This window comes from Oryctolagus cuniculus, chromosome 13 (assembly GCF_964237555.1).
Source record: "Oryctolagus cuniculus chromosome 13, mOryCun1.1, whole genome shotgun sequence".
NCBI classification, from domain to species: domain Eukaryota; kingdom Metazoa; phylum Chordata; class Mammalia; order Lagomorpha; family Leporidae; genus Oryctolagus; species Oryctolagus cuniculus.
The window spans coordinates 96656489-96681286 of NC_091444.1; the positions used below are offsets into that span (position 1 = coordinate 96656489).

A 24798-nucleotide genomic window follows, 5' to 3' on the forward strand; every position below is an offset into this window, starting at 1 on the left:
TTTTATTTCGGTGAGCCTCCTCTGACACTCCATTATTACAGAAGAATGTAGAGATAATAAGAAAAACAAAGTAACACTCCACAATCAGAATGCCTTGCTGTCTAAGATCAAGTTAAGTGAAGAGAAGGCAGATCTATTACTACCTGAAATAACCTTAGTACAAACAGAACTGATGCTTCAGCATAAGATTAGGAAATGGTCCCAAAAACAATCTCCAAATTCTTCACTTTCGCATATCCTTGAAGCCAACCAATGGAACCTGGCTTCATAAGAACAGCAGGTACAGGTTCTAACTTTGAAAGTCTTTACATGGTTTGGCTTCCAAGAAACCGGCATTGATTCAGAAAACCCATTCAACATTGCATCAGATGGCTAACAGGATGAATCTGGAGTGGTAGCAGAATTCACTGCAAAGTAGAATTTTCTTCAGGGTCACTGACGAGTACATTTCTAGCATTAAAGAACAGAGGTCTAAACACCAGGAGGGACTGATCTGTAATAAAGTTATCTAATAGTAAACTTCAAGTAAATCAGTGATGGGATGATTTTTCAGCCTTTTTGCACCATAATGCATGCAGCCAAGGCCAGACAAGAAGGATCATCTCCCTACATTCCTAAAACTTAAACCAACCAATCACTGGTTCATTCCACTTTTAAAGAGCAAATTAGTGGCCAAAATGACTAGAAATAACAATATTCCAAATACAATTACTTAGTTTGATTATATCAGCTTCCATGTTGCTTTTACAAAGAGTCTCAAAATTTCCCACCAGAACATGCCTAATGGCAGAAGAACCTAACAATGCAATTTGAAAGGACTTATCCATTATTATGGATGAGAAATTGAACCTGAAATGGCCAAGATGTGCCTAAGAGAACTAGTGTATGGTGAAGTCAGGACTTGCCCAGGGCAATCTAACCAGACACACCGTTCTTAATCCTAATTACCGGTCAGTACTATGTGCTCCATATTTTCCATGGCATTCTGTTCAGAAGGTCACTTTGCCTCTAACATCATGAGTTTATTATCCTGTGAGTAAATGAATTCTTTCCTTCCTGGAACATGCATAAATGATACTAAGGCTTCTAAGGCAGCAAGACAGCTGCCACCTGGGCCTCTCCTAATACTGGCTCTATGGGGATCCAGCTACAGTGTAAGAAATCACACCTACTGCCCATGTGGTGAGGAAGCAGAAGTGAGCCAAGTAGGGACACCACCTGGAGGAAGAAATGGTTACCTTCTCCCAACTTTCTACAGCCTCATGACGAAGGAACCATCAGCCCAGCAACCACCAGACTATACACACAAGGGACTCCAAGTAAGAACCTCCCAGCTATCCCCCCAATAGTGGGAAATTAATAAGTACCATTTAAACCACAACGTTTCGGGTGACTTGTTACACAGGGTTAGAAAATCCAAACAAATTTCTTTCTGCACCTAGGACCGCACTGTTTTTCAGTATAGAACCATCTAATTAACTGTGTTTAACGCTAGGCCTGGGGCGAATTCTGTGTTTCAATGAAGCTGACAGATGTTTATGAGCACATACTATGTGCTAGGCACTTCTAACACCCTGTTGAACAAAATAAAATGTTCTGCCTTCTCAGAGAGCTTATGTTCCAATAAAGATTAAAACAATTAGAAATACAAGAGTACCCCATGAAGTCTGTGTATAATGACATTTACATATTTACTTTGGTGCATTTTTTTTCACATTTTGAAATATATTGCATGCTTCTAGTCTCATTCCTGAGCAATTCGCCTTTTTGATAATCAGTTTTGGAATACGACTTGTGCTTAAATTAAGTCTTTTTCTTAAATTGATTCTTTTGGAAGTTGATGTATTGCTGTTGGTGATGACGTTTTGATTCAAACTTGTATCTTGACTCTCTTGGTTGTTCCCAATCAGGTCATCATTTGGGGCAACTTGCAGGTGCATTTTTTTTTTTAATCCATGCATGTGAACTTCAGAAAGCTCATGGAAAATCCCCTCTTGAAAAACCCTTGCCAACAGACAACATGGAAGGGTTGTTCTGTAACAGATGGGGATACTTGCTGTCTGCTAATTCTACTTTCTTGGAGGATGAATCATGGACCTGAGAAACAACCTTCTGATCCCTTAGCTCAATCTTCCTTTTGAATCTCACGTTCTTGAGATCTACTTCCATATTGCTTTCCAAACACCAATTTATCAGCATTCCCTGGGGCATTACTACTGTGCATTTCGTGTGAAAATGAGAGTAACGATCAGTAATACAAAGTAGATTCTGTCTGATACTGGATAAATCTGAGTGGATCTGGAGGTGTGGTTCAGAGGGTTCAGCTGCATTTGGGACACCAGCTTCCCATATGGGACTTAAGGTTTTGAATCCTGGCTCTTCAGCTTCTGATTCAGCACCCTGTTAACTCACCTAGGAGGGCAGAAGACAACCCCAGTCTTCGGACTCCTGCCACCCATGTGGGAGATCTGGAATGGGTCCCTGGCTCGTAGCTTTGGCCTGACCATTGTGGTCATCCAGGAAGTGAATCAGTGGATAAAAAAATCTTTATCTATTTCTCTCTCTCTCTCTCTCTCTCTCTCTCTCCTCTTTCACACACACACACACACAATTCAAGTAACCATTCCCGGGGCCCACGTTGTGGCAAAACTGGTAAAGCCGCCACCTGCAGTGCTGGCATCACACATGGCTGCTGGTTTGAGTCCGGGCTGCTCCACTTCCTATCCAGCTCTACGCTATGACTTGGGAAAGCAGTAGAAGATGGCCAAAATCCTTGGGCCCCTACATCCACGTGGGAGACCAGAAGAAGCCTTGGATCCTGGCTTCGGATCAGCACAGCTCTGGCCATTGCAACCCTTTGGAGAATGAACCAGTGTTCTCACTCTCTCTGCCCCTCTGTAACCCTAGCTTTCAAATGAATAAATATTTAACAACAACAAAGAAGCCATTCTTCAGGCATGTCCCCACATATAGCCTCAGACAAGCAATTACAAAAAGTTACAAACACTTATGCAAACACAAAAACAGGACATATAAAGCTTTGTAAGGGAGAATTGAATCCTGGTACATTAGAAAGTTTATTGTACTTGTAAGAAAAATGCAGATCAAGTAAAAGTCAATATAAAAGCTTTCTATTACATATTTATTATATAAAGACTTGGACCAATGGACAGAGATCTCTGTGCCATCCAAAGATGTGACTATTGAAAGGTTTTCACAATTAAGGTGTTCAGAGATAAGAAGAAAATGATAATTGCAAAAAGACATAAAATTAGATTTAACAAAAGTAGATCACGGCTAAATAGGAGACAAATTAAAATCAAATTTACATTTAGGCTTAGATAAAAAATGACAACTCTGCATGTGCATCTGTGCAGTCTGACCAAATTTTAAAGCTTAAAAATTTACATGCTGGCATATATAAAACTAGTCCAGATCAAATTAAATGGGACATTTGTAGGGCTAAAATATTAACTTTTTTTTTTTGACAGGCAGAGTGGACAGTGAGAGAGAGAGAGAGACAGAGAGAAAGGTCTTCCTTTGCCGTTGGTTCACCCTCCAATGGCCGCCGCGGCCCGCGCGCTGCGGCCGGCGCACCGCGCTGATCCGATGGCAGGAGCCAAGAGCCAGGTGCTTTTCCTGGTCTCCCATGGGGTGCAGGACCCAAGCACCTGGGCCATCCTCCACTGCACTCTCTGGCCACAGCAGAGGGCTGGCCTGGAAGAGGGGCAACCGGGACAGAATCCGGCGCCCCGACCGGGACTAGAACCCGGTGTGCCGGCGCCGCTAGGCGGAGGATTAGCCTAGTGAGCCGCGGCGCCGGCCTAAAATATTAACTTAAGTCATATACATTGTATTTAAAAACTATGCAAAACCTAAATCATTAATCCTAGAGTTTTAAAAAGGGAAATTTCATGAATGAACACTTAGTAGCCTTTATCAAGTCAGTGTCTCCTGATAACAGATTCAATTCAGGTACTTGTGTATTCAGCAGTAAACACAAATGGTTTTGATTAATTCCAAGGAGCAAGAGACAGCAGGAACAGAAACCAGCACAAAACCTAGAGAAGGCAGAAGGTCACAGAGAACCCTACTCCTTTCAACTTATCTCACTCCACATTCCTACTTCCTTAGCCATCCCACACCAGAATGCATCTCTCCACAATCAACAGGCAATGTCTGCATAACTGCTCCTCACGTGGGCTAGCACTGAGGCACAGCAGATTATCCACGGCCTGTGATGCCAGCATCCCAGAAGGGCACTGGTTCGAGTTCCAGCTGTTCCACTGCTGATCCAGCCTCCAGCTAATGCGCCCAGCAAGGCAGCAGATGTCTCAACAGTCGAGCCCTCCCACCAACACGGAAGACCTCAACGGAGTTCCAGGCTCACAGCTTTTGCTCTGGTGAGCCCTGGCAATGGCAATCATTTAGGGAGTGAACCAGTGGATGGAAGACCCCAGGCCCCCGTCACTCTGTCACTATCTGTACTGTGCCTTTATGTCTTTTAAAGAAATAAAAGCAAAAAAATCAGTTTTTAAAAGTCAACCATTAAGTGCAAAAAAATTTTTTCATCACTTTGCATCCTACCCAAAACACCCCAGAGAAACATAATTTTACTAGTATTAGTCTGCTTTTTGACTATCAGCCACACATATACACAGAGAGAGAGAGAGAAAGAGAGAGAGAGAATGAGACTACAGAACAGGCCAGAACCTTGCAGAAGCTGCCAAGTGTCAGGTTGTTTCTGACATATTGTACAAACTTTGAAGTAAAGACTGAACAGACAGTCTCGTGCTAACTGTAAGGAAAAGGGTGCAGAGCAGTGCCTCCTCACACGGGGCACCAAATGTAGGGAAAAGGGTGCAGATCAACAGCAGTCAGAATAAAAACACTCACAGACAGATTGAATTTAGCCAAAGAAAAGAAACTCCCAGAAGTGGACAAACTGCCAGCGAGCACAGACCGAACACGTGGCAGAGGGCCCAGACCCAGGTAGGAAGGGCCTTTTTATATCTTAGGTGGGCTCAGGGTGGGTGTGGGTGGCAGTGGGTGGAGATGAGTGTCTCTATACAAGTTCTTCAAGTTTGGCCTCCTGGCTTCCAAACCTGGGGAACAATGCAGGTGGTGGAGGGAAGAACAACAGGATGTGAGACGAAACTGGTCTCTTGAAGGAAGGCATGAGCAACCACAGCTTTTTTAAAATGGCTGAGGCATCTGTCCTTGTTCCATCAATCCTGATTTTGAGTATAGATAAAGCGGTGAACCACCGGTTTCTTTCTGGCTACTTCCTGCTGATATGGAGTGTAGACATGGGGCAGGGTATCTATACACTGGATCGGACTGACTGGAAAAGGAGAGAGCAAGCAGCCTTGTGTTGCTCCTGCAGTCAAACCCTCCTGTAAGGTTTTTTGAAACATGTTAGTTGTACATGGTAGGAATGGCAGCAAATGATTACGAGGATAAAAAGACAAATCGGAAACACTGCCCATGGTGGAGCGAAGCCCAAATGAGGACAATGGGGGATATAGGAAAGCAAGAGTCCTGTCCAGTTCATGCAAAGACAGGTTTATGCCTGACTGCTCCGTTTTCTGTAGGGTGTCTAACAAGCAGATTAGATACACAGGGTGCAAATCACAGGACAGAGTCATTGTTACAGGATCCAAGAAAGGAGGCAGTTTTCCCATTGAGATGCAAACGGAAACTGACAGAAGGGGTTCAGTAATAATCAGGTGTGTTATAGCCAAGGAATCTGTGAGGTCCCAGCCTGTGTGTGTGTCTCTTCACATGGAGCCCTGGATGAGCCATAGTAAGGGAGGTGTGAGCCTCCTTGGGGAAGACACCCCGTTGACTTCCACCACCTTGCTGGCCGGAGAGGAGGGCTGGCCTGAATAGGAGGTTAGTATCGTATAGGTGGCGTCTGCCTTGATTGGTACTGACCCTAGGCTGTCCTCCTGATGGCGGTGGTTACTCTGGGAGCTGGGCAGAGGGAAAGGCTTTTTAGCCTGGGGCCAACAGGGTCTGTGGTTCTGACCCAGGAGTCCTTCAACCCCGAGGGCAGTTCCGCTTCCAGTGGCCTGGCTCTTGTCAGAGCCGACAGGGCTCTTCATGACAGCTACTTGCCCAATGCCCTGACTCCTCATTTCCTAAACACGTGCCATTCAGGGATGGACTGGCCTTGTTGGGTCTCCTTGATGGCAGCTCACGGTGTAAAGCGGCCATTAACTGGCCTGCCACCTATCCTTACATTGCTCCTGCTGCCTCACTCGCTCCTCTATCTCCTGGCCTCTGTTGAAGCAGAACACAGAAGCAGCCTTTAGGAATGTCAGCCAAGGGGGTGCTCAATCCCATGCCTAATCTTTGGTGGCCTGAGCTGGAAATCTACAGTCACAGGCATGTTAGGACAATTTTCTTCCTGTGAGGAAAGATGATGCCAATGAGGACAGCTATGTCCTTCTATGTAAGATCAAAACATTAAGACGACCCTATCCAAACTGTCTAATATAAGGTCTAAAGATCAAACTGTACATCCTGACGAGGAGTCCTGCAGAACAGAATCAGTTTCCCATCTTGAACAGACTAGAGAAATGAGGGAACAAGTCGGGCTTTCAAGATTGCTTACTGTCAATAACTTAAAATCCAGTGAAAACTTAGCAAACAATTTTAGCTGTCAAATAACTTATAAAAACATTTACCAAAATTCCAATGCCTTCTACCAGTTTTAAGAGTACCTGTAGTTGGAAATACTTCTCAAATATCTAACACAGTGTAACCTAACGGAAACAAAAAGCTGTTAATGAATTTTCCCATATAGACATACAATACGTGCATATATATGACACAGTACAGGAGAGAACGACAAAGCTAGACAATGGAGGGGAAAAGATGGGAGGGGATTAGACATGGAGCATTCATTGGAGCAAAGTTGCTCAGGACTTACCACTGTTACTCAGTTTTTCTTTGACAGTTCTGCAAAATATATTATTAGAGATGGCTGGAGCAGAGGTTCTGTCTTCGTGCAAGAGAGAACTTAGATGTGAGAGGAGTAGTGTGAGATACAGCTCCATTACATTACATTTTAGGATTTTCGGGTTCATAGGAGGGGGGAAGTGACAGGTAGAGACTATTTTAGTTAGGACAGAGAGGGGGGACTGTAAAGAGAGCAGGGGCTGAGCTTGTGGGACAGAGGGTGGAGTGTGGGAGTGTGGGTGGTGGTGCTGACGTCAGGCTTCATTGCATCTGAGCAGCAGGCAGAGTCCTTTCTTAAGCTCTTGTTGGGGGAGGTGCTGAGCACCACACGGACCCTGACAGGTGGGCAGAAGTGAGAAAGGCTCCTAGTTGGAGTTGACAGTGCATTGTCTTTGGAGCTTGGCATGTCTCAGGTGCAGAGCTTTCCAGAGCAATACACACTCTGCTAGCCTTTACACTATCTTTCTACATGCAGGGGGAGGGACTGGACTGGCAGAGGAGACTGGGGAGGAGAGGTCAGGAAGAGAGGAAAGAGGCAGTGTTGGCTGCCGGTGACAGGAGTGGGGAAGAGCCAGACAGGGGACAAGGGTAAGGAGAGGGTCATGGTCCCGAGGCTGCAGCATCCCCGAGAGAACAGTGGAAGGGAAAGTCAAGGGTGCGAGGGGAGATTCCAAGTATTTCCCTGGTTTGAGGGCTTGGAATGAGAAAAGCTGACCTCAGAGGAGGCTTAATGAAGGGGAATCAGGTGGGTCGGCCAGACAGGAATCACCAGATGGACGCTTGGGAGGACCCTGGGGTGAGCAGGGAGGAGGGTCACAACCTGGGCCAGGATCTCAGAGAGGATGACATGAAGGAGGGGCGGAGAGCTTACAGAGTTTTAGCTCCCTCAGGAAGAGCAGGAGAAAGAGAATTCAGAGAAGAGGCTGGAAGGGTGGTAACTTTCCTTGTTGCCAGTGGAGAGGGAAAAGGAGGCGCTGGAGAAAGAGGAGGAATGCAGTGAGCAAAGGCCTGTGTTCCTGAGAGGCCAGCTTATCAGGTATGGGAGAAAAGAGGGGTGGGCAGGCTGACGATTTAAGGGGTGGCTCTAGGCCTTCTTCCTCCATGAGAAATCAGAGTGAGGAAAGTTGACCCCCAATGGTACTAGAACAAAAAAAATACTAAAAGGGATAAAGTATTACATTGTACATCAACAGTCAGGACAAGAGCTGATCAAGTCACTGTTTCTCATACTGTCCATTTCACTTCAACAAGTTTCCCCTTTGGTGCTCAGTTAGTTGTCGGCAATCAGGGAGAACATATGATATTTGTCCCTTTGGGACTGGCTTAATTCACTCAGCATGATGTTTTCCAAATTCCTCCTTCTTGTTGCAAATGACCGGGTTTCATTGTTTTTGACTGCTGTATAGTATTCTATAGAGTACATGTTCCATAATTTCTTTATCCAGTCTACTGTTGATGGACATTTGGGTTGGTTCCAGGTCTTAGCTATTGTGAATTGAGCTGCAATAAACATTAATGTGCAGACAGCTTTTTTGTTTGCCAATTTAATTTCCTTTGGGTAAATTCCAAGGAGTGGGATGGCTGGGTTGAATGGTAGGGTTATATTCAGGTTTCTGAGGAATCTCCAGACTGACTTCCATAGTACCTCCATAGAAGGAGATACCTTTCTCTGAAGAGAGGAGAGAACTTCCACTTTGACCATGGCCTTGTCTAAATATGATCAGAGTCGGTGAACTCAGGGGGCTTCCATAGCCTTGGCAGCTCATGACAAGAGCCTAGGGTGATTACTGAGGCCATAAACAAGAGTGTCAATTTGTTAAGTCAACAACAGGAGTCACTGTGCACTTACTCCTCATGTAGGATCTCTGTCCTTAGTGTGCTGTACATTGAGATTTAATGCTATAACTAGTACTCAAACAGTATTTTTCAATTTATGTTTCTATGTGGGAGCAAACTGTTGAAATCTTTACTTAATGTATGCTAACCTGATCTTCTGTATATAAAGAGAATCGAAAATGAATCTTGATGTGAATGGAAGGGGAGAGGGAGTGGGAAAAGGGAGGGTTGCGGGTGGGAGGGACATTATGGGGGGAAGCCACTGTAATCCATAAGCTGTACTTTGGAAATTTATATTCATTAAATAAAAGTTAAAACACACACACACACAGAAAGTTGACCCCAATGGAGGAAAAAGGCTTGGAATAGGGGCTTCTGACCATTTGCCTTTTCTCTGTGTGAAGTTATCAAAATCTTAAGAGAATTTTGAAACAAACAAACAAAAAAAACAAATTCACGCTGAGGTGGAATAATAGCTTTGGTTTTGTCTCCCCCTTCAGTCCCCAGCTTGTGCAAGTCTTTTCAGAGGCAGGCCAGAAGGGAGTTGAAATTTGGAGCCCATGGATTAAGCAAACTATGGTCTGAGGGAAGAGGTTCTTGTAGCAGGGCTTCCCTGGGGAAGAATCACCTCAACCGAGAACTTAAGTCCTGAGTCCTCTAAGAGGAGACAGCGATAGAAACCAACTAAACAACCAGGCCCTACAAAGGCGGATGAACTGGTCACGAGCATTGCCCCAGCAGGCATGCGGTGAGCGTGACCTCTCTTACCAATCTGATGGGCTGAGAACTAGGTCCGATGTGGGCATGTGATGATGAGATCAGGCAAAGGCTCTGGCTGTGAATTCGCTCAAAATGAGAAGTGCAAGCATGAGTGAGAAAATGTTCTGAATAGGATCTTCCAGGTCAGAAGGGAAAAAGGAGATTGTAGGAAAGAGAAGGTTAGGGGCGGGAGGAGACACTAAAAAGGGGAAGAATTTATCCAGATGAAGGGTGGGGGGGAGGTCACAGCTCTCACCCAGAGAATACAAGAGTGCAGACTGGGGCAAGATGCTGGCCCCTCTCTCTACTTCTCACACGGGGCAGCAAATATAAGCAAAAGGTTGCAGATCAGAGAAAAGACAGAATACGAACTCATAGCCAGACAAAGCTTATCCAAAGAAAATAAATCCACAGAGATGGGTGATGAACAGCTAGCACACAAGCATGCGTACACACACACACAAACACACACACAAATACAGAGCAGAGTGACCAGACCCCAGTGGGCTGGACCTTTTTATATCTTAGGTGCACTAGTGGTGGTGGGGGGCAATAAACAGAGGTGAGCTTCTCCATACAAGTTTTTCAAGTTTGGCCCCCTAGTTTCCAAGCATGGGGCAGAATGCAGGGGGTGGGATGGAGAACAACACATTGTGAGACTATACCGGTCCCTTGAGAGAAGGTAAGGGTAACAGAAACCTAAAATGGCTGAGGCTTCTGTCCTTGTTCCATCACTACCTACCTATGTCAAATATACACACACTGATTGTCTTGCTAACAGCAGGTAGAATCATCTCTGCTGTCAAGCATTAGTTCTACTGCTGAGCATTACCTGGCTTGGCCCCAGATTATTAACTCGACTACATAATGTATATGCAGATCACACTGTGGGTCTAGGCAGATGATGGTGAAGAAAACCAAGATAGGAATTCAAGCCAGGTATACAGCATGTATGGCAGTGATTCAAACTCACCCAGGATATGGGAGTGGAAGCAGAACTTGCAAAACAGGCATTCCAATATTGGGTGCCAGTGTCCCAAATAATGACAAATGACTGTTCCTTGACACTGTACATCCCGTTGAATAAGAGTAAATCTAATAATTTAGGCATTAATGACCAAGTATTACATATACAGGATTTCAGCCAAATTTGTAACACTCACAAGGACAATATACACGAAAACTCAGAAGTGTGCCCAGTGTCATCCAGGTACAGGTACTCGGACTAAAACCTAACTAAAAGATTACTTCACATATTAGTTAAGGGTAAAGGTGGGTATTACTATTCCCTGAACACTAAAAGTACTCCTGGTTAGTCCTCTCAGACTGACACTGTCAACATCAACTTTCTGCTGATCCACTATGTAAATACTAAATACAGGTGTATAAAACATGTTTTATAAAATTATCTGGAAAGGTTTTATACAACCTTAGTACTTCATGGCATAAAAAGTTCCTCCTATGGAAAAGCAGCAACTGACTCAATGACAGGATTTGATGTGATTTTATTTTTCCTCCATTCCCTGTATTGTCTAAGTCTTCTGTAATGAATGTGCACTTACAAAGAATAAAACTAAAATGAGCTGCACTCTATAGCTCAAGGTCCCATCAGTCCCGACCTTGCTTTGCATAAACAGAGTACAGCAGAAATCAGGCACATCAAACTTTCTTTATAGAACTACCAGGGAGTGGTGAATCTAGATAGTACACTCCAGAACTGCACTGTCCCAGCCAGTGGCCATTACCAATCATGGGTGACATGCTGGACACACTACATGTGACGAGTCCAAGCTGAAATGGGCTGTAAATGCAAAATATGCATTGGATTTTAAACACTTTGGTCCAAAAAAAAGTAAAGAAACGCCTTAATAGTTTTCAGCATATTAATTAAATGTTGAAATGATAGTACTTTGGGTATATTAGGCTAAAAAACCACTTAAGTTGATTTCACATCATTTTCAAATGAGGATACTAGAAGTGAACATATAGTTTGCACTAATTCATATTTTCACTGTAAAGTGCTGCTCTAGGACAAAATTATTCAAGTAAAGCCAGCAGCATGGTCATCAGTTGGGATCCTGTTCAAAGGCAGATCTTTGGGGCCCAGCCCCAAAGTGCTAAGCAGAATATGCATTTTAACAAGACCCCCGTTTGTTCAATATACACATTAAATGCTGAGTGGCACTGTTAAAGAAAACCTGTATTTTCCCTAAGCGTGACTATCTCACTTTTCTTTAATTTATCTATTTATTAAAATGCTACAAAGGGTCATGACAAATCTAGACAACAAGAACACATGGTGGATTAAAAAATGCAAATACAAATTTCATTACCATTACCTGTCTTGGTAATGGTATTAAAAATAACAATCTAGTTCTACTATGAACGCTTGTTTTTAAAAATGCAAATTTGTGCAAAAACAGCTGATGTATTGTGGACTTTCAAACCAACCTATTAATGCACCAAGAACGTATCATAGTGTCCATGCAAAACTGCCAGTATCAGTAGAAAAAGACTAAAAATCAATTAAAATACCATAGAGTGTCTACTGAGCCACAAGATGTTAGGAAAATCTAAAGATGTCCACTTAAAAAATTTTACCAAAACAAGTAACTTAAGAGAATACTAAAAATATACAAGAAACATTTCAATTTGAAATGTAGCATGCAGAGAAAGAACAGCAAATGACAAAATTAGTGTAAAATTAGTGCACAAGAATACTGTGCTGATACAGACAACGAACTCATTTAGAGGAAGAAGCTGTTCTGGTCTCCAAAGTCCTTTCCTGTATTCCACTGCACCTGACGATTCTACAGAGATGCATTACTCAAAACTAAAACAAGCAGTTACGTCCCCATGTTTCTGACTGAATATAATTTAATAAAATTATGACTGATTATAATTTAATAAAAGGAATTGAGCCCACAGGAAACTGAAAAAAGGTTTGATTCTCTCTGCTCCACACTCCCACTTAGTTATCTGCCACCCAAGAGAATTTATACAGAGAATGTTACTTATTCACAAGACTATACCAAAACATCCTTATGTGTGATTAACCTCCAAAAATGTGAATTTCTGAAGAGCTACTAGTGGAAGTGGGGTACATAGGCCCTCAAAGATTTGCTGAATAAACAACAACATGCCTGTGAGCTCACACAATGAAAGAAAAGCTTTATCTGATTAAATTAAGTATAGGAAGAGCTGGCCTCCTCCTTTTAAATGAAATAAAAAATATAGTTAGTTTGAAGAACAGCTTATGGTAAATCAGATTTTTTTTTAATTTTTCAAAAGTTGTTTGTATATCCTCTGTATTTCTCCCCCATTTTTCACTGTCTAGAACTAAGGTATAGACAGAGGGATCTGTAAGTTACATATATGCATTAATACTAAAAGTATACAAATACTCACTCACTTTGAAAAAGTAATCTCTTTTCCAAGAAAATATAGAACAGATAACAGGGCTGAATATGCTATAGCAACACTAACACGTTGCAGCCATTTGGGGAGTGAACCAGGGAAAGGGAAGACCTTTCTCTCAGTCTCTCCCTCTCACTATCTGTAACTCTACCTCTCAAATAAATAAAATCTTTAAAGAAAATTCATATGGAATCACTAAAGGCCACAAATAGTTGGAGTGATCTAGAATAAGAGAGCCCAACCTGGATGAATCATAATACTCGATTTCAAAGCATTCTACAAAGTTGTAGTCATTAAAACAGCTTACTGATGGCATAAAATCCAACGTGTAGCTCAATGGAACAGAAGAGAGAGCCCAGAATTTAATCCACATACAGATAGCCAGTTGACTTCTGACAAAAGTGCTCAGACCACACAGTGGAGTTAAGGATAATATTGGTGCTGGCAAATCTAGATGCATATACGCAGAAGAACGAAAGTAGATCCATATCTCTCTTCACATACAAAAATCAACATCAACTGAAGATACATCAAAGAACCAATTTAAGACCTGGCATTATGGACATTATGAGGTTGCTGGAAGAAAACGTAGGGGAAACACTCAAAGACATTGGTGTAGGAACAACTTCTTGGATGGGAACCCTGAAGCACAGGCAACAAAAGCAAAACTAAGGAAATAGGACTATATAAAACTCGGAAACAAAGGACGTGACAATTCGAGGGGAGAGACATCCAGCAGAATGGAAAAAATAGTTGCAAACCATCTATCTGCAAAGGACTAATATCCCAAATATATATCCAACTTAAAAAAGTCAACAACAAAATCAATCCAGTTCAGAAATGGAAAAGGACTTCAACAGACAATTCTCTGAAAGAAGAAATACAAGTGGCAAACGAACATATGGCAAAATGCTCAACATCTCCAGACTTCAGGGAAATGCAAATCAAAACCACAATGAGATAGCTCCTCATCCCTATTAGAATGGCTAAAATCCAAACAACAGAGTAACAAATGCTGCAAAGGATGTGGGGGAAAAGGAACACTTAGACACTGCTGGGAGGAATCTCCGGGAATCAAACAGAAAGAAATGTTTGTGTGTATCAGTACTGCTGAAAATACAGTTTGTAAAACTTTCTTTTATACCTATGTGTGAAACCAATGGTTAAGAATGTTATCCCACCACAATTTTATTTATTTTTTAACTTTTTTGACAGGCAGAGTGGACAGTGAGAGAGAGACAGAAAGAAAGGTCTTCCTTTTCTGTTGGTTCACCCTCCAATGGCCGCTGTGGCCGGCGCACCACACTGATCCAAAGCCAGGAGCCAGGTGTTTCTCCTGGTCTCCCATGGGGTGCAGGGCCCAAGCACTTGGGCCATCCTCCACTGCACTCCTGGGCCACAGCAGAGAGCTGGCCTGGAAGAGGGGCAACCAGGACAGAATCTGGCACCCCGACCAGGACTAGAACCTGGTGTGCAGGCGCTGCAAGGAGGAGGATTAGCCTATTGAGCCACGGTGACAGCCCACAATTTTAATGATCTATAATTACTTAAAGATTTACCACATACGGTTGAAACAATCATTTTTCTATTCAATTACTATTTACAGTAGTTGTCTATAGTCTCACTAAACTGGAATAATTTTGTTTTTTTTTTTTTTTCGTTAAACTTATCTGGTAAAGTATTAAGCCTTTTTACTGCAATGTAATTTGAAAATAGGCTCAAAATCTAAACCAAAGACAGAAAGAAAAAGGAGAAGGAAACACAGTGGAAAGGAGAAAGGGGGAGGAAGGAAGGCAATATCATTGTGTTCTTACAGTTGTGTCCACAAAGCACAGAGTCTGTTAAACACTAATGAAAAGAAAAGAAATACAAAGAAAACCAATGCACATTAATTTGTTCCCTATATCACTGCTTACCCATTTGCCAAAACTGCAAAAACTCAATATAGAACTAAGAAAATAAGGTACATTCCATAAATAACAATTATTGAAATGTATTAACTATACACAGGATATGTTAAAAAAAAAACTACATATAACATCACAAAACCTCACATAGTACCAAAGCATATACTAAGATGTGTGTACACATGAAAAAGATGAAGATTATTTGCAGAGAAATAAATGTATGAAGGAAATGAAATTAAAACACGTTGTAAATTCTTAATTTCCTTTTAAAACTGTTACTAAACTGTAATGATTTTTAGAATTCAGAGGGGCAAGGATTTGAAATCTTGATTACCAAGCCAATTAAGGTCACCTACATTCCATCCTTGAAGTACCCGTTTCAGTATCCACCTCCAGTTCCTGACTCTAGCAGATTCCTATTAATGTGGATGGAGAAGGCAGTTGTGACGGCTCAAGAAATCGGGTACCTGTTTCTGGCTCCTGAGTCTAGCTTCCTGTAATGTGGACCTGGAGGGCAGTGGATAGGACCCAGGTATTTGGATACCCATCACCCTTGCTGGGAACACGGAATGAATTCTCCAACCCTCAACTCAGCCAGGCTCAGGCCCAGTAGTTGTGAGAATTAGAAAGTCAACCAGATGAGAACCCTCTTTATGTCTGTTTCCTGCACTGTGTGTGTGTGTGTGTGTGTGCACGTGCATGTACCTGCATGGGTATAAGTATCTGCTTCTGAAATAAATCTTAAGAATAGATAAAGATCACCCACTTTTGAAGAGTTTTAACTTTATTTATTTAAGAGGCAAAGAGAGGGAGCTCTCCCATTTACTCCTGTACTCCTTAAATGCCTGCAGCAGCTAGGACTGGTCAGGCTGAAGTTAGGAGCCAGGAACTCAGTCTCCCATGTAGCTGACAAGTACCCAGACACTTGTGCCATCACCTGATGTCTCCCCAGGACACACATTAGCGGGAAAGCTGGAACTGGAAATGGATCCATAATTCAAATCCGGGCACTGGGACACAGGGCACAGACATCCCAGGGAGAAACTTAACTCCCACATCATATGTGCACCCCCAAGAATCTGACAAATGACACCCAAAGGCTGTTAGCCTAAAGCTGGTGTAAGGGGCACTTTCAAAGCTAGAGAAACCTCCCTTGCAATTGACTGCCTACCTTCCTTCCCCTGCATGATGCAGAATATGACTGTTATGACCAGTTTTCCTCCCCAACCTGTTCATCTGTAGTGCCTACCTGATGCTGACGTCACTGCCATCTCAAGCCGCCACTGCCGGCCTCTCTCTTCCGCTGCCCGACACAGAGCCCCCGCCACCGCCTGCTTCGCTGCTGCCCATGGCGTCAGCACCGCCACTCCCACCTGCTTCCTCACCGGCTGCTGATGCTCCTGACCGCTGGACTCTGTGCCAGAATGGCCCAGCCACCGTGTCTTTCCTCACCGCCACTGCTGCCTGCCCACGAACTGTGCTGTGCAAAGCAGGACGCCCCACAGGACGCCCACGCCGACACCCACCGCTTCCTGGTTCTCCTGGTCCTCAGCCACTGCTGCCGCCAGCGAAGACTGAGACTTCCCACCTAGCAAGCCCCAGGCTTCAGTTAGGCCGGGACAGAGCGGCCCTTCCCCGCCCAGGACGCCCGACACGGAGCCGCCACCGCCGCCTCTATCCGCGCCACCCCACACCCTCGCTACCGCCGCCTCCTTCACCGCCGCTGCCCAGGCCTACACCAACACCGCCCCCACCTACCTCTGCTTCCTCGCTGACCGCCGACTTCTCGGTTTCTTAGAAGAATCGCTACCGCCACCACCACAACCTTCCTCACCGCTGCCCGCCGAGGAACTGAGTCGCCCTGCCCACGACGTTTACGTGACCCCGACGTTACGCACGCTGACCCCGACACCGCACACGACGCTCGGACGCTGACGCTGACCCAGACGCCGCATTCAACGTTGCATCGGGGTCAGCGTCAGCGTGTGTAGCGTCGGGGTCACGTGGAATGGCAGGAAGGATGTAGCCGCGGCAGTGGCGACTCTTCTGAGACCCGGGGAAGTCGGACGTGAGCGAGGAACCCGCCACCAGTGAAGACTGAGACTTACCGCCTAGGAAGCCCAGGCTTCAGTTAGGCCGGGGCAGAGCCGCCCTTCCCCGCCCAGGACGCCCGACACGGACCCGCCACCTCTATCCGCGCCACCCCTCACCCTCGCTACCGCCGCCTCCTTCACCGCCGCTGCCCAGGCCTACACCAACACCGGCCCCACCTGCCTCTGCTTCCTTGCTGGCCGCCGACTTCTCGGTTTCTCAGAAGAATCCCTACCGCCCCGGCTGCATCCTTCCTCGCCGCCGCCCGCCGATGAACTGAGCCGCCCCGCCCACGACGTTTACGTGACCCCGACGCTACACACGCTGACGCTGACCCCGACGACGCTGGGACGCTGACGCTGACCCAGACGCCGCGTTCCACTCAACAAGTTTCATTTCAAGTTGATTACTAATGAACACATGAAGTGAAAACACATACAGTGGCAATTGCAGATCTGAAAACCAGTCTGTTTAGGGTTAAGCACAAGCTATCAGGAAAGCCTGCCACACACCGGTTGGGAAACACTGGCCCACGTTTGCGGTGTGCGATCATAGCTACGATACATTCAATGAAAACTGCTATGAGGTCAAAAGTGATCTAATTCCAACAAAAAAAGGAAAATCGGATGTCTTTTGTGCAAGTATGACATAATCCCACCTACTGTAAATTCTAAAGAAAAGGGCCACTGGCTTCAAAATAACCGAGGCCGCTCTGCGGGAGACAACATTCCTTCCCTTTGTTGTATGGAAGATCTGTCTGTACACTGCTAAGCCAGGCTGTCCATGACCTCTCCCAAGACCAGGTTCTAGTCTCCATAATCACAGCTGAACAATGCACTCTCCGTCATTTTAAAGAAAACCACGAGGCAGTTTCAACACACATCAACTTACCTTGAGCGCTGAAGACTTCGAGGAGAGACGGGTTCATGAGCTTGCTGCTTGTCAGCAGTCACAGGCTGCTGTGGGGCTGACTGGGGCACTGGTCCTTGCTTAACTACTGGAGTACTAACCTGACACAGAAAAACCTGGGGAGGAAGGCTTTGGGCACACAGCCAGCATCGAAATTAGAGCAAAGTCAAAGTGTTACTGTCAATGAAACTTCCTGTCATTTCTACTTTCCAGTGATTTTAACAGTTGTCTTAATTCTGTTTCACAATAAAATTGCTACTACTGGATACAAGCATATTTAATTGTAAAAAGTAAAGTTAGGTTCTCAATCCAATCCATATCTTGCCCCCAGCAAACCTAGCTAACAATCTTAAAGACTCTTGAATCCAGATTTTTAAAAGAAGTTATCAAGTGCCACATAGCTAGAAGACAGTCTAAGTTTTGAAACTTAAATCATAAACTAGTTCAAGGTCAAAACCATAAAATCACACAACAGCCCAAGAAACTACGTTTGACTTTTCACTACAGCTTTCCTTCCAATCTACTCTAATCTCTCTTCATTTACTGCTACTTCTGTAATCCAAACAAAAGCAATAAAACCAATTATCTATGTTCATACAAACATGCACGCTCAGATTTCAATAACTTCTTGAGAAAATATAGAGTGGTCCAACCACAGAATGAGCTACAGCCCATCTCTGATTAACAGAGATGTTTATCACCCCATACAGGTTTATGGCTGCCTATGGGACACATATGTTATTTTTAGGAGCCAGAGAGGGAAGAAAAAAAAAGTAGTTTAAAATAAAAGCCCCAAATTACAGCAACAAGGCAAAAACAGAGGGGGCCGTTTTGATCAAGTCATATCCTAAAGCAGCAGGGTTTTTGATTTCTAAGAATTCGCCCAAAACAAATCTAGATAGTCTTGACGCTTCAGAATATTAATAACCTGTCATTTCTAATCAAAAAGTCTTTTCATAAAGAACATATTATTTAGGAAGTTCCACATAAGTTCAAATATCCAAGTATTCTTAAAACCAACTTGAAAAAGAACTTTGAAAGTGATGAACTGACCTCCATTGCTTTAGGGATCTGATGCAGTGATTTTCTCAGGGACTAGAAAACTAATATTACCATGCATTTCACTTTTAGGCACTATTTTTAAACAGACTGAAGATAACTTCTAAGCTCTAGAAATAAGATCTGTTTGCTGAAACTCACATTTTGGTTGCTCCCTCATCAAAATGCAGACAAATAATAAGGTTACTCAAAAATTAACAGTTGTTAACTTGGAACTTTTGCGAATTTCCCTCAGAAGTGACATACTTTTGGCTGTGATGAAACAGGAGGAGTACTAATCAAAGGTTTGATAGGGACTGTGTTAGTCTGAGGTGTGCTTATTCTTGGAGACACATCTCTGCATCACTCTACATACCCCCCACAATCCTAGGTCCCCCAAAGAACACTTACCCAACCAAGTCAGAAACCGACATCCAACGTGGACTCACTGACTAAACGAGCTCTGTGTCAGAGCTCAGCACACCCAGCACAGGACTCCAAGGCCACAGCAAGGAGTTGAGCCTGAGCCTAACCTCACACAGCAGCCCTTCAGCACCGTCATTGCTTCGCTGAGGCTCAGGCACTGTCCTGTGCTCAGTCTCCTGCTGCATAGCCTAGTCAAAGGACTTCAAGAGCCTTTGCGCCACTCTACTTGAAGAGGGACCACTAGCTCAAGGCAAGAACTGGTTTTTTTCCATATCATGTAGCCAAGTCACCTGACATCAGGACAGGCATTATGCAAATTGTTGCTTGAGACACCAGATCCCAGCTGGGCAAGCCTGGTTCAGCTCCTAGCTCCTATGCCTCTGATATACCTCCCTGCTAAGGTCCTGAGGGGGCGGCAGAAGATGGCCCAAACACTAGGTTCCTGACCCCCACATCTGAGACCTGGATGGAGTTCCAGGCTCCTGGCTTTGGCCTGGCCCAGTCCCAGCTGTTGCAGCCATTTAGAGAGTAAACCACTGGACAGAAGATCTCTTTGTCTCTCCCTCTCAAATATAATGTGTGTGTGTGTGTGTGTGTGTGTGTGTGTGTATTTAGAATCATCTAACATCAACCTGCCCAAACTTCAGCTCTTCAAATATATAACAATGCTTTCTGAAGATTGAGGGCACATCGCAGTTTACCTTCAGCTTTCGAGTAAAACTCTTTTATTAGCAACTTAAATCACACTATATTACAGATTTACAGTAATACCTTAAGATAAATTCCAAAGCATCATCTAAAAACATTAAAAAAGGGAAATACATATACTACTATAATGCTAGTGTTACCAAAACCAGCTAAAATAAAGATAGCCAATCTTTAAAGAAGTTTTTAAGAAGTGCTGATAAAATTCCAGACAATTGTAGACATTTCTAAGAATACAGATACCTTGTGTTGAGAGTTGTGCAGCTTGAGAGATCAGAGAGGTTATGTTGAAAGCAGTAAGAAACTTATGAATTATGGACCGCAGTGAAGCCTGGGTCACAGCTGCTGTAAGAACTAAAAACATTACTTCATAAATTCAAACAGAAGCACAGAGGCCTACAAAGCATTAGTAACAACCTGGAAACTTGAACAGGACTGGGAAAACAGATGAAGCACTTACAACTGGAACTCTTGAAATAAAAACCTAGAAAATGGGTGATGGCGTGCACTGTGGTATAGTGGGTCAGGCCACTGCCTGCAATGCCAGTGTCCTATACAGGTGCCGATTCCAGTCCCAGCTGTTCTACTTCTAACCAGTTCCCTGCTAATGGGCCTGGGAAAGTAGCAGAAGACAGTCTAAGTGTTGGGGCCTGTGGGAGACACAGATTGAGTTCCAAGTTCCTAGAGCAGCTTGGCCTAACCTCAGATACTGGGGTCACTCGGGAGTGGAAGATCTTTCTTGGTTAACTCTACCTTTAAAATAAATGAATTTTTGAAACAAGAGAAACAGGGGCCAGTGCCATGGCTCACTTGGTTAATCCTCCGCCTTGTGGCACCAGCATCCCATATGGGTGGTGGGTTCCAGTTCCGGTTGCTCCTCTTCCAGTCCAGCTCTCTGCTGTGGCCCAGGAGGGCAGTGGAGGATGGCCCAAGTGCTTGGGACCCTGCACCCACATGGGAGACCAGGAGGAAGCACCTGGCTCCTGGCTTTGGATTGGCACAGCACTGGCCATAGGGGCCATTTGGAGAATGAACCAATGGAAGGAAGACCTTTCTCTCTGTCTCTCTCTCTCTGTGTCTATAACTCTACCTGTCAAATAAATAAGTAAAAAATAATAAAAAAGAACCAAGATAAACAACAAAGAAACAAAACCTAGAAGATGCAATATAATGGGTATAAGGATTTAAGATGGGGGCCGGTGCTGTGGCATAGCGAGTAAAGCCGCTGCCTCCAGTGCTGGCATCCCATATGGGCACTGGTTCATGTCCCAGCTGCTCCACTTCCCATCCAGCTCTCTGCTATGGCCTGGGAAAGCAGTGGAAGATGGCCCAAGGACTTGGGGCCCTGTACCCACGTGGGAGACCCAGAAGATGCTCCTGGCTTCAGATTGGTGCAGCTCCAACCATTGTGGCCAACTGGGGAGTGAACCAGCAGATGGATGACCTCTCTGCATCCCCTTCTCTCTTTGTAGAACTCTTTCAAATAAATAAATAAATCTTTAAAAAAAATGCTGCCTGTTCCACTTCTGATCCAGCTTCCTGCTAATGTGCCCAGGAAGGCAGCAGTGACAGCTCAAGTAGTTGAGCCCCTGCCCTCCATGTGGGATACTAGGCTAGAGTTTCTGGCTCCTAGCATCAGCCTGGCTCAGGCATTGGCTACCTACCATGGCCGCATAGGAAGTAAATCAGAGAATGGATGATCCCTCTCTTTCTGTGTCACTATGCCTTTCAAATAACTAAATCTCTTAAAAATATTGAAAAAGATTAAAAATAATCTGAGGTAGATAGAAAATGAGTGAGTTTACAATAAAGATAAATTAAGATCTACCATTAAAACTCCTCAGTGTGAGACTTTTTAGAAAACACTAGACCGTGTTCTCAGAACTGTGGGTTATCCCAGAAACCTAGCCAATTTTATGGGAAGTGCACAGGGCAGTATATAAGATTAACCAGATAAATGGCTGTTATTTCATATGATTTTTTTTTATTTTTAGAAAAGTAGCCACACAAACCCTTCAGCTATACCCATTCCAACAACCTTTTAATTAAGAGTGAACAGAAAAAAGATGGTACTTAGGAAACCATGTACTTTTGATACTTAAGAGGCCAGAATTAAACATTGTAATTAATCAGGAAAAAATGGCAAAATTTTATCCAGTACCTACCCCTTTCTCAGAAAATGTTTCAAGTATTTTATATAACTACCTGAACTCCTCATTTCCTAGTACTTAGCACTTACAGAAGTGATTCATCTCTAGTAACTACCAGATACATAGCAAGTCTTGAAAAATATACACAAATGTAACCCAATTATATGCCATGGCTTTAAACTATGTGGAACATAAATTCTAAATTCTGAGAAGTTCAAATATAAGGGAAAAAAGACTAGTACTAAAGCAGAGATTTACTAATTTTATACAACACAAACACATTTTACAATATTTTTTTTTAATTTGACAGAGTTAGATAGTGAGACAGACAGAGAAAGGTCTTCCTTCCATTGGTTCACTCCCCAAATGGCTGCTACGGCCAGAGCTATGCTGATCTGAAACCAGGAGCCAAGTGTTTCTTTCTGGGCTCCCATGCGGGTGCAGGGGCCCAAGCACTTGGGCCATCCTCCGCTGCCTTCCCAGGCCACAGTAGAGAGCTAGACTGGAAGAGGAGCAACCGGAACTAGAACCTGGTGCCCATAAGGCACTGTAGGTGGAGGACTAACCAAGTGAGCCACAGTGCCGGCCCCCATAAATACATTTTAAATACCTTTTCACTATGGAGGCAGGCTTTTAGTCTAGCAGTTAAGAATGCCTGGGTTTTGAATCTCAGCTCTGTTCCAAATTCCAGCTTCCTGCTAATACACACGCTGGAAGGCAGCAGGAGACAGCTCAAGTACTTGGGTCCTTGTTACCTACACGGGAGACCTGGACTTTGTTCCCGGCTCTTATTCCTGCCTTGCCAACAGTCACGGCAGGTCTTTTGGTGAGTGAAACAGCTGGATGGGAGCTCACTATTGGTCTGTCTCTCAAATCTTTTTGGGGAAAAAAACATGATAACCATTGTTACTATGAAAATTTACCTTCATTTATTTTGGATATGTCCACATTAGAATTATTAAGCTGCAGTGTAGCTTGCAAAGCAGGAAGCAACTGTCTAAGAAGATTTGGGTCCTGAAGTAATGGAGGTATTGGTGACTGCGGAACAGGAGAAACGGGGACTGCTGAAGCGGATGTCGGAGGTGCAGACGTGGGATTCAGTCCAGAGGCAGAAGATGTGGAAGGAGTTGTGCAAGAATGTGATACTGCCTTGTCTCCTGGTGCAGATTCTAAATAAATAAGACAATATGGCTGAAAAAAGTTACCTGAATTTGGCAAAGCAGAACAAGCATACATATGAGAACTGGCATCTGAAATGTCTAATTCCATTTAGTCCGTACAATTGAGCACACAAAGTGCTCAGTAAGTACCTGACCAGGTGACATAAATGCAAGTCACAAAACCTGATACCACACTCCTACGTGTGACATACAGAGCGCTGAGCTCTGCCTACTGGGAATGCCGTCGTGAACAGTTATTTTAACCACATATTGAAACAGCTTCCATGATGATAAAGGAACAATTCTACGTGACTAGATTTAGATATTTAGTAAAATAAGGTGGAAAAAAATGTTATGACCATGGCAGCAACCTACCTATGTAAGACAAGTCAGAACAGACATCACAGTAGTCACCTCCCATACAGACTGAGAATGTCACGTACTAGAGCTCTGTATTAGCCGAGTTTCAGAACTACAAAGTTCCGTGCTGTAATATTACATGAGGCCATGCTTTATCTGTCTGTGTCATTTAAAGATTATCAGCACTAAAATGAACTCTTCTACTAGTAAAATGTTTAGTATTTAGATATTAAAAAACATAAAACACACATGGAAAATCATGAATATTTGGAAGTTTCTATTTCAAACTCCTTATTTATGGAGTCTGGATGCAACAACAACCAAAGCCCTAACAGTGCTTCTGAAACATCTGACAAGCTGGTAATGTAAATTATAAATGCTCTAAAGATTCCTGCGGTGGCTGAAGAACACAATAAGCAAGACAAGTTCTGTCAGATAAAATCAGTTGAAGGTGGACTCAACTTTTTATTTAAGTCTTTAAAAGATTTTTAAAACTACAAGGAAGGTTTTTATAGTTTCAAAAAGCTTAACAATTACATCCAAAGTATTAGTAGTCATAATATTTTTAAAAACTTCTATAAATTAAGACTATTCAATAGGAAAGCATTTTTAAAACAAGACATAAAAAGATTTTAGCAAGCACTTGAATGGCTAAGAAATGCAAACAAAAAATATGCTCAACTTCATTAATGAACACAAAAACATAAAACAGAGGAAGATATTCATTTATATCACCACAGTAGCAAAAATGTAAAGCCTAACAATGCCAACTGTTGGCAAGAAGCAAAGCAAGGCTTACTTCACGTTTCTAATGGAGAAGACCCACATCAGAGAGCCACTTGGCATTTCTAGAAAAGCTGTCCATAAACACCCTTTCAGGATCCACTCTCTGTCTTAGGTGTACACCCTCAGAAGAACTCAGAGATGTAAGGCAGGTTGTAAGAAAGAGCACCACACCTGCTTTATTTCAGCACAACACCAGAAGCACATGGATGCCCAGACAAGACAAAGAGCACAAAATGCCATCTTCCTGCCACGAAATTGTCAACACAGCAGGGCTCTAATGCAAGAACA

The 24798-nt window shown here is 43.6% G+C and overlaps 2 protein-coding genes across 2 annotated transcripts in view; both read right to left on the reverse strand.

Moving 5' to 3' along the window:
• The window catches only part of LOC127483472 (ankyrin repeat domain-containing protein 26), a 225911-nt gene extending 208663 nt beyond the window's left edge, over positions 1–17248 (reverse strand). Inside the window, exon 1 of the mRNA XM_070055977.1 lies at positions 17156–17248. The gene's annotated coding sequence lies outside the window, so the exon portion shown is untranslated. The remainder of the gene's footprint in view (positions 1–17155) is intronic.
• A 2930-nt stretch (positions 17249–20178) lies between these two features.
• Positions 20179–24798, reverse strand: part of LOC103346970 (WW domain-containing adapter protein with coiled-coil-like) — a gene marked incomplete at its 5' end in the record, with an annotated part of 34915 nt that continues 30295 nt past the window's right edge. Inside the window, 2 exons of the mRNA XM_070055998.1 lie at positions 20179–20408; positions 23128–23373. Of these exons, the coding sequence (XP_069912099.1) occupies positions 20194–20408; positions 23128–23373 (461 nt within the window). The remainder of the gene's footprint in view (positions 20409–23127; positions 23374–24798) is intronic.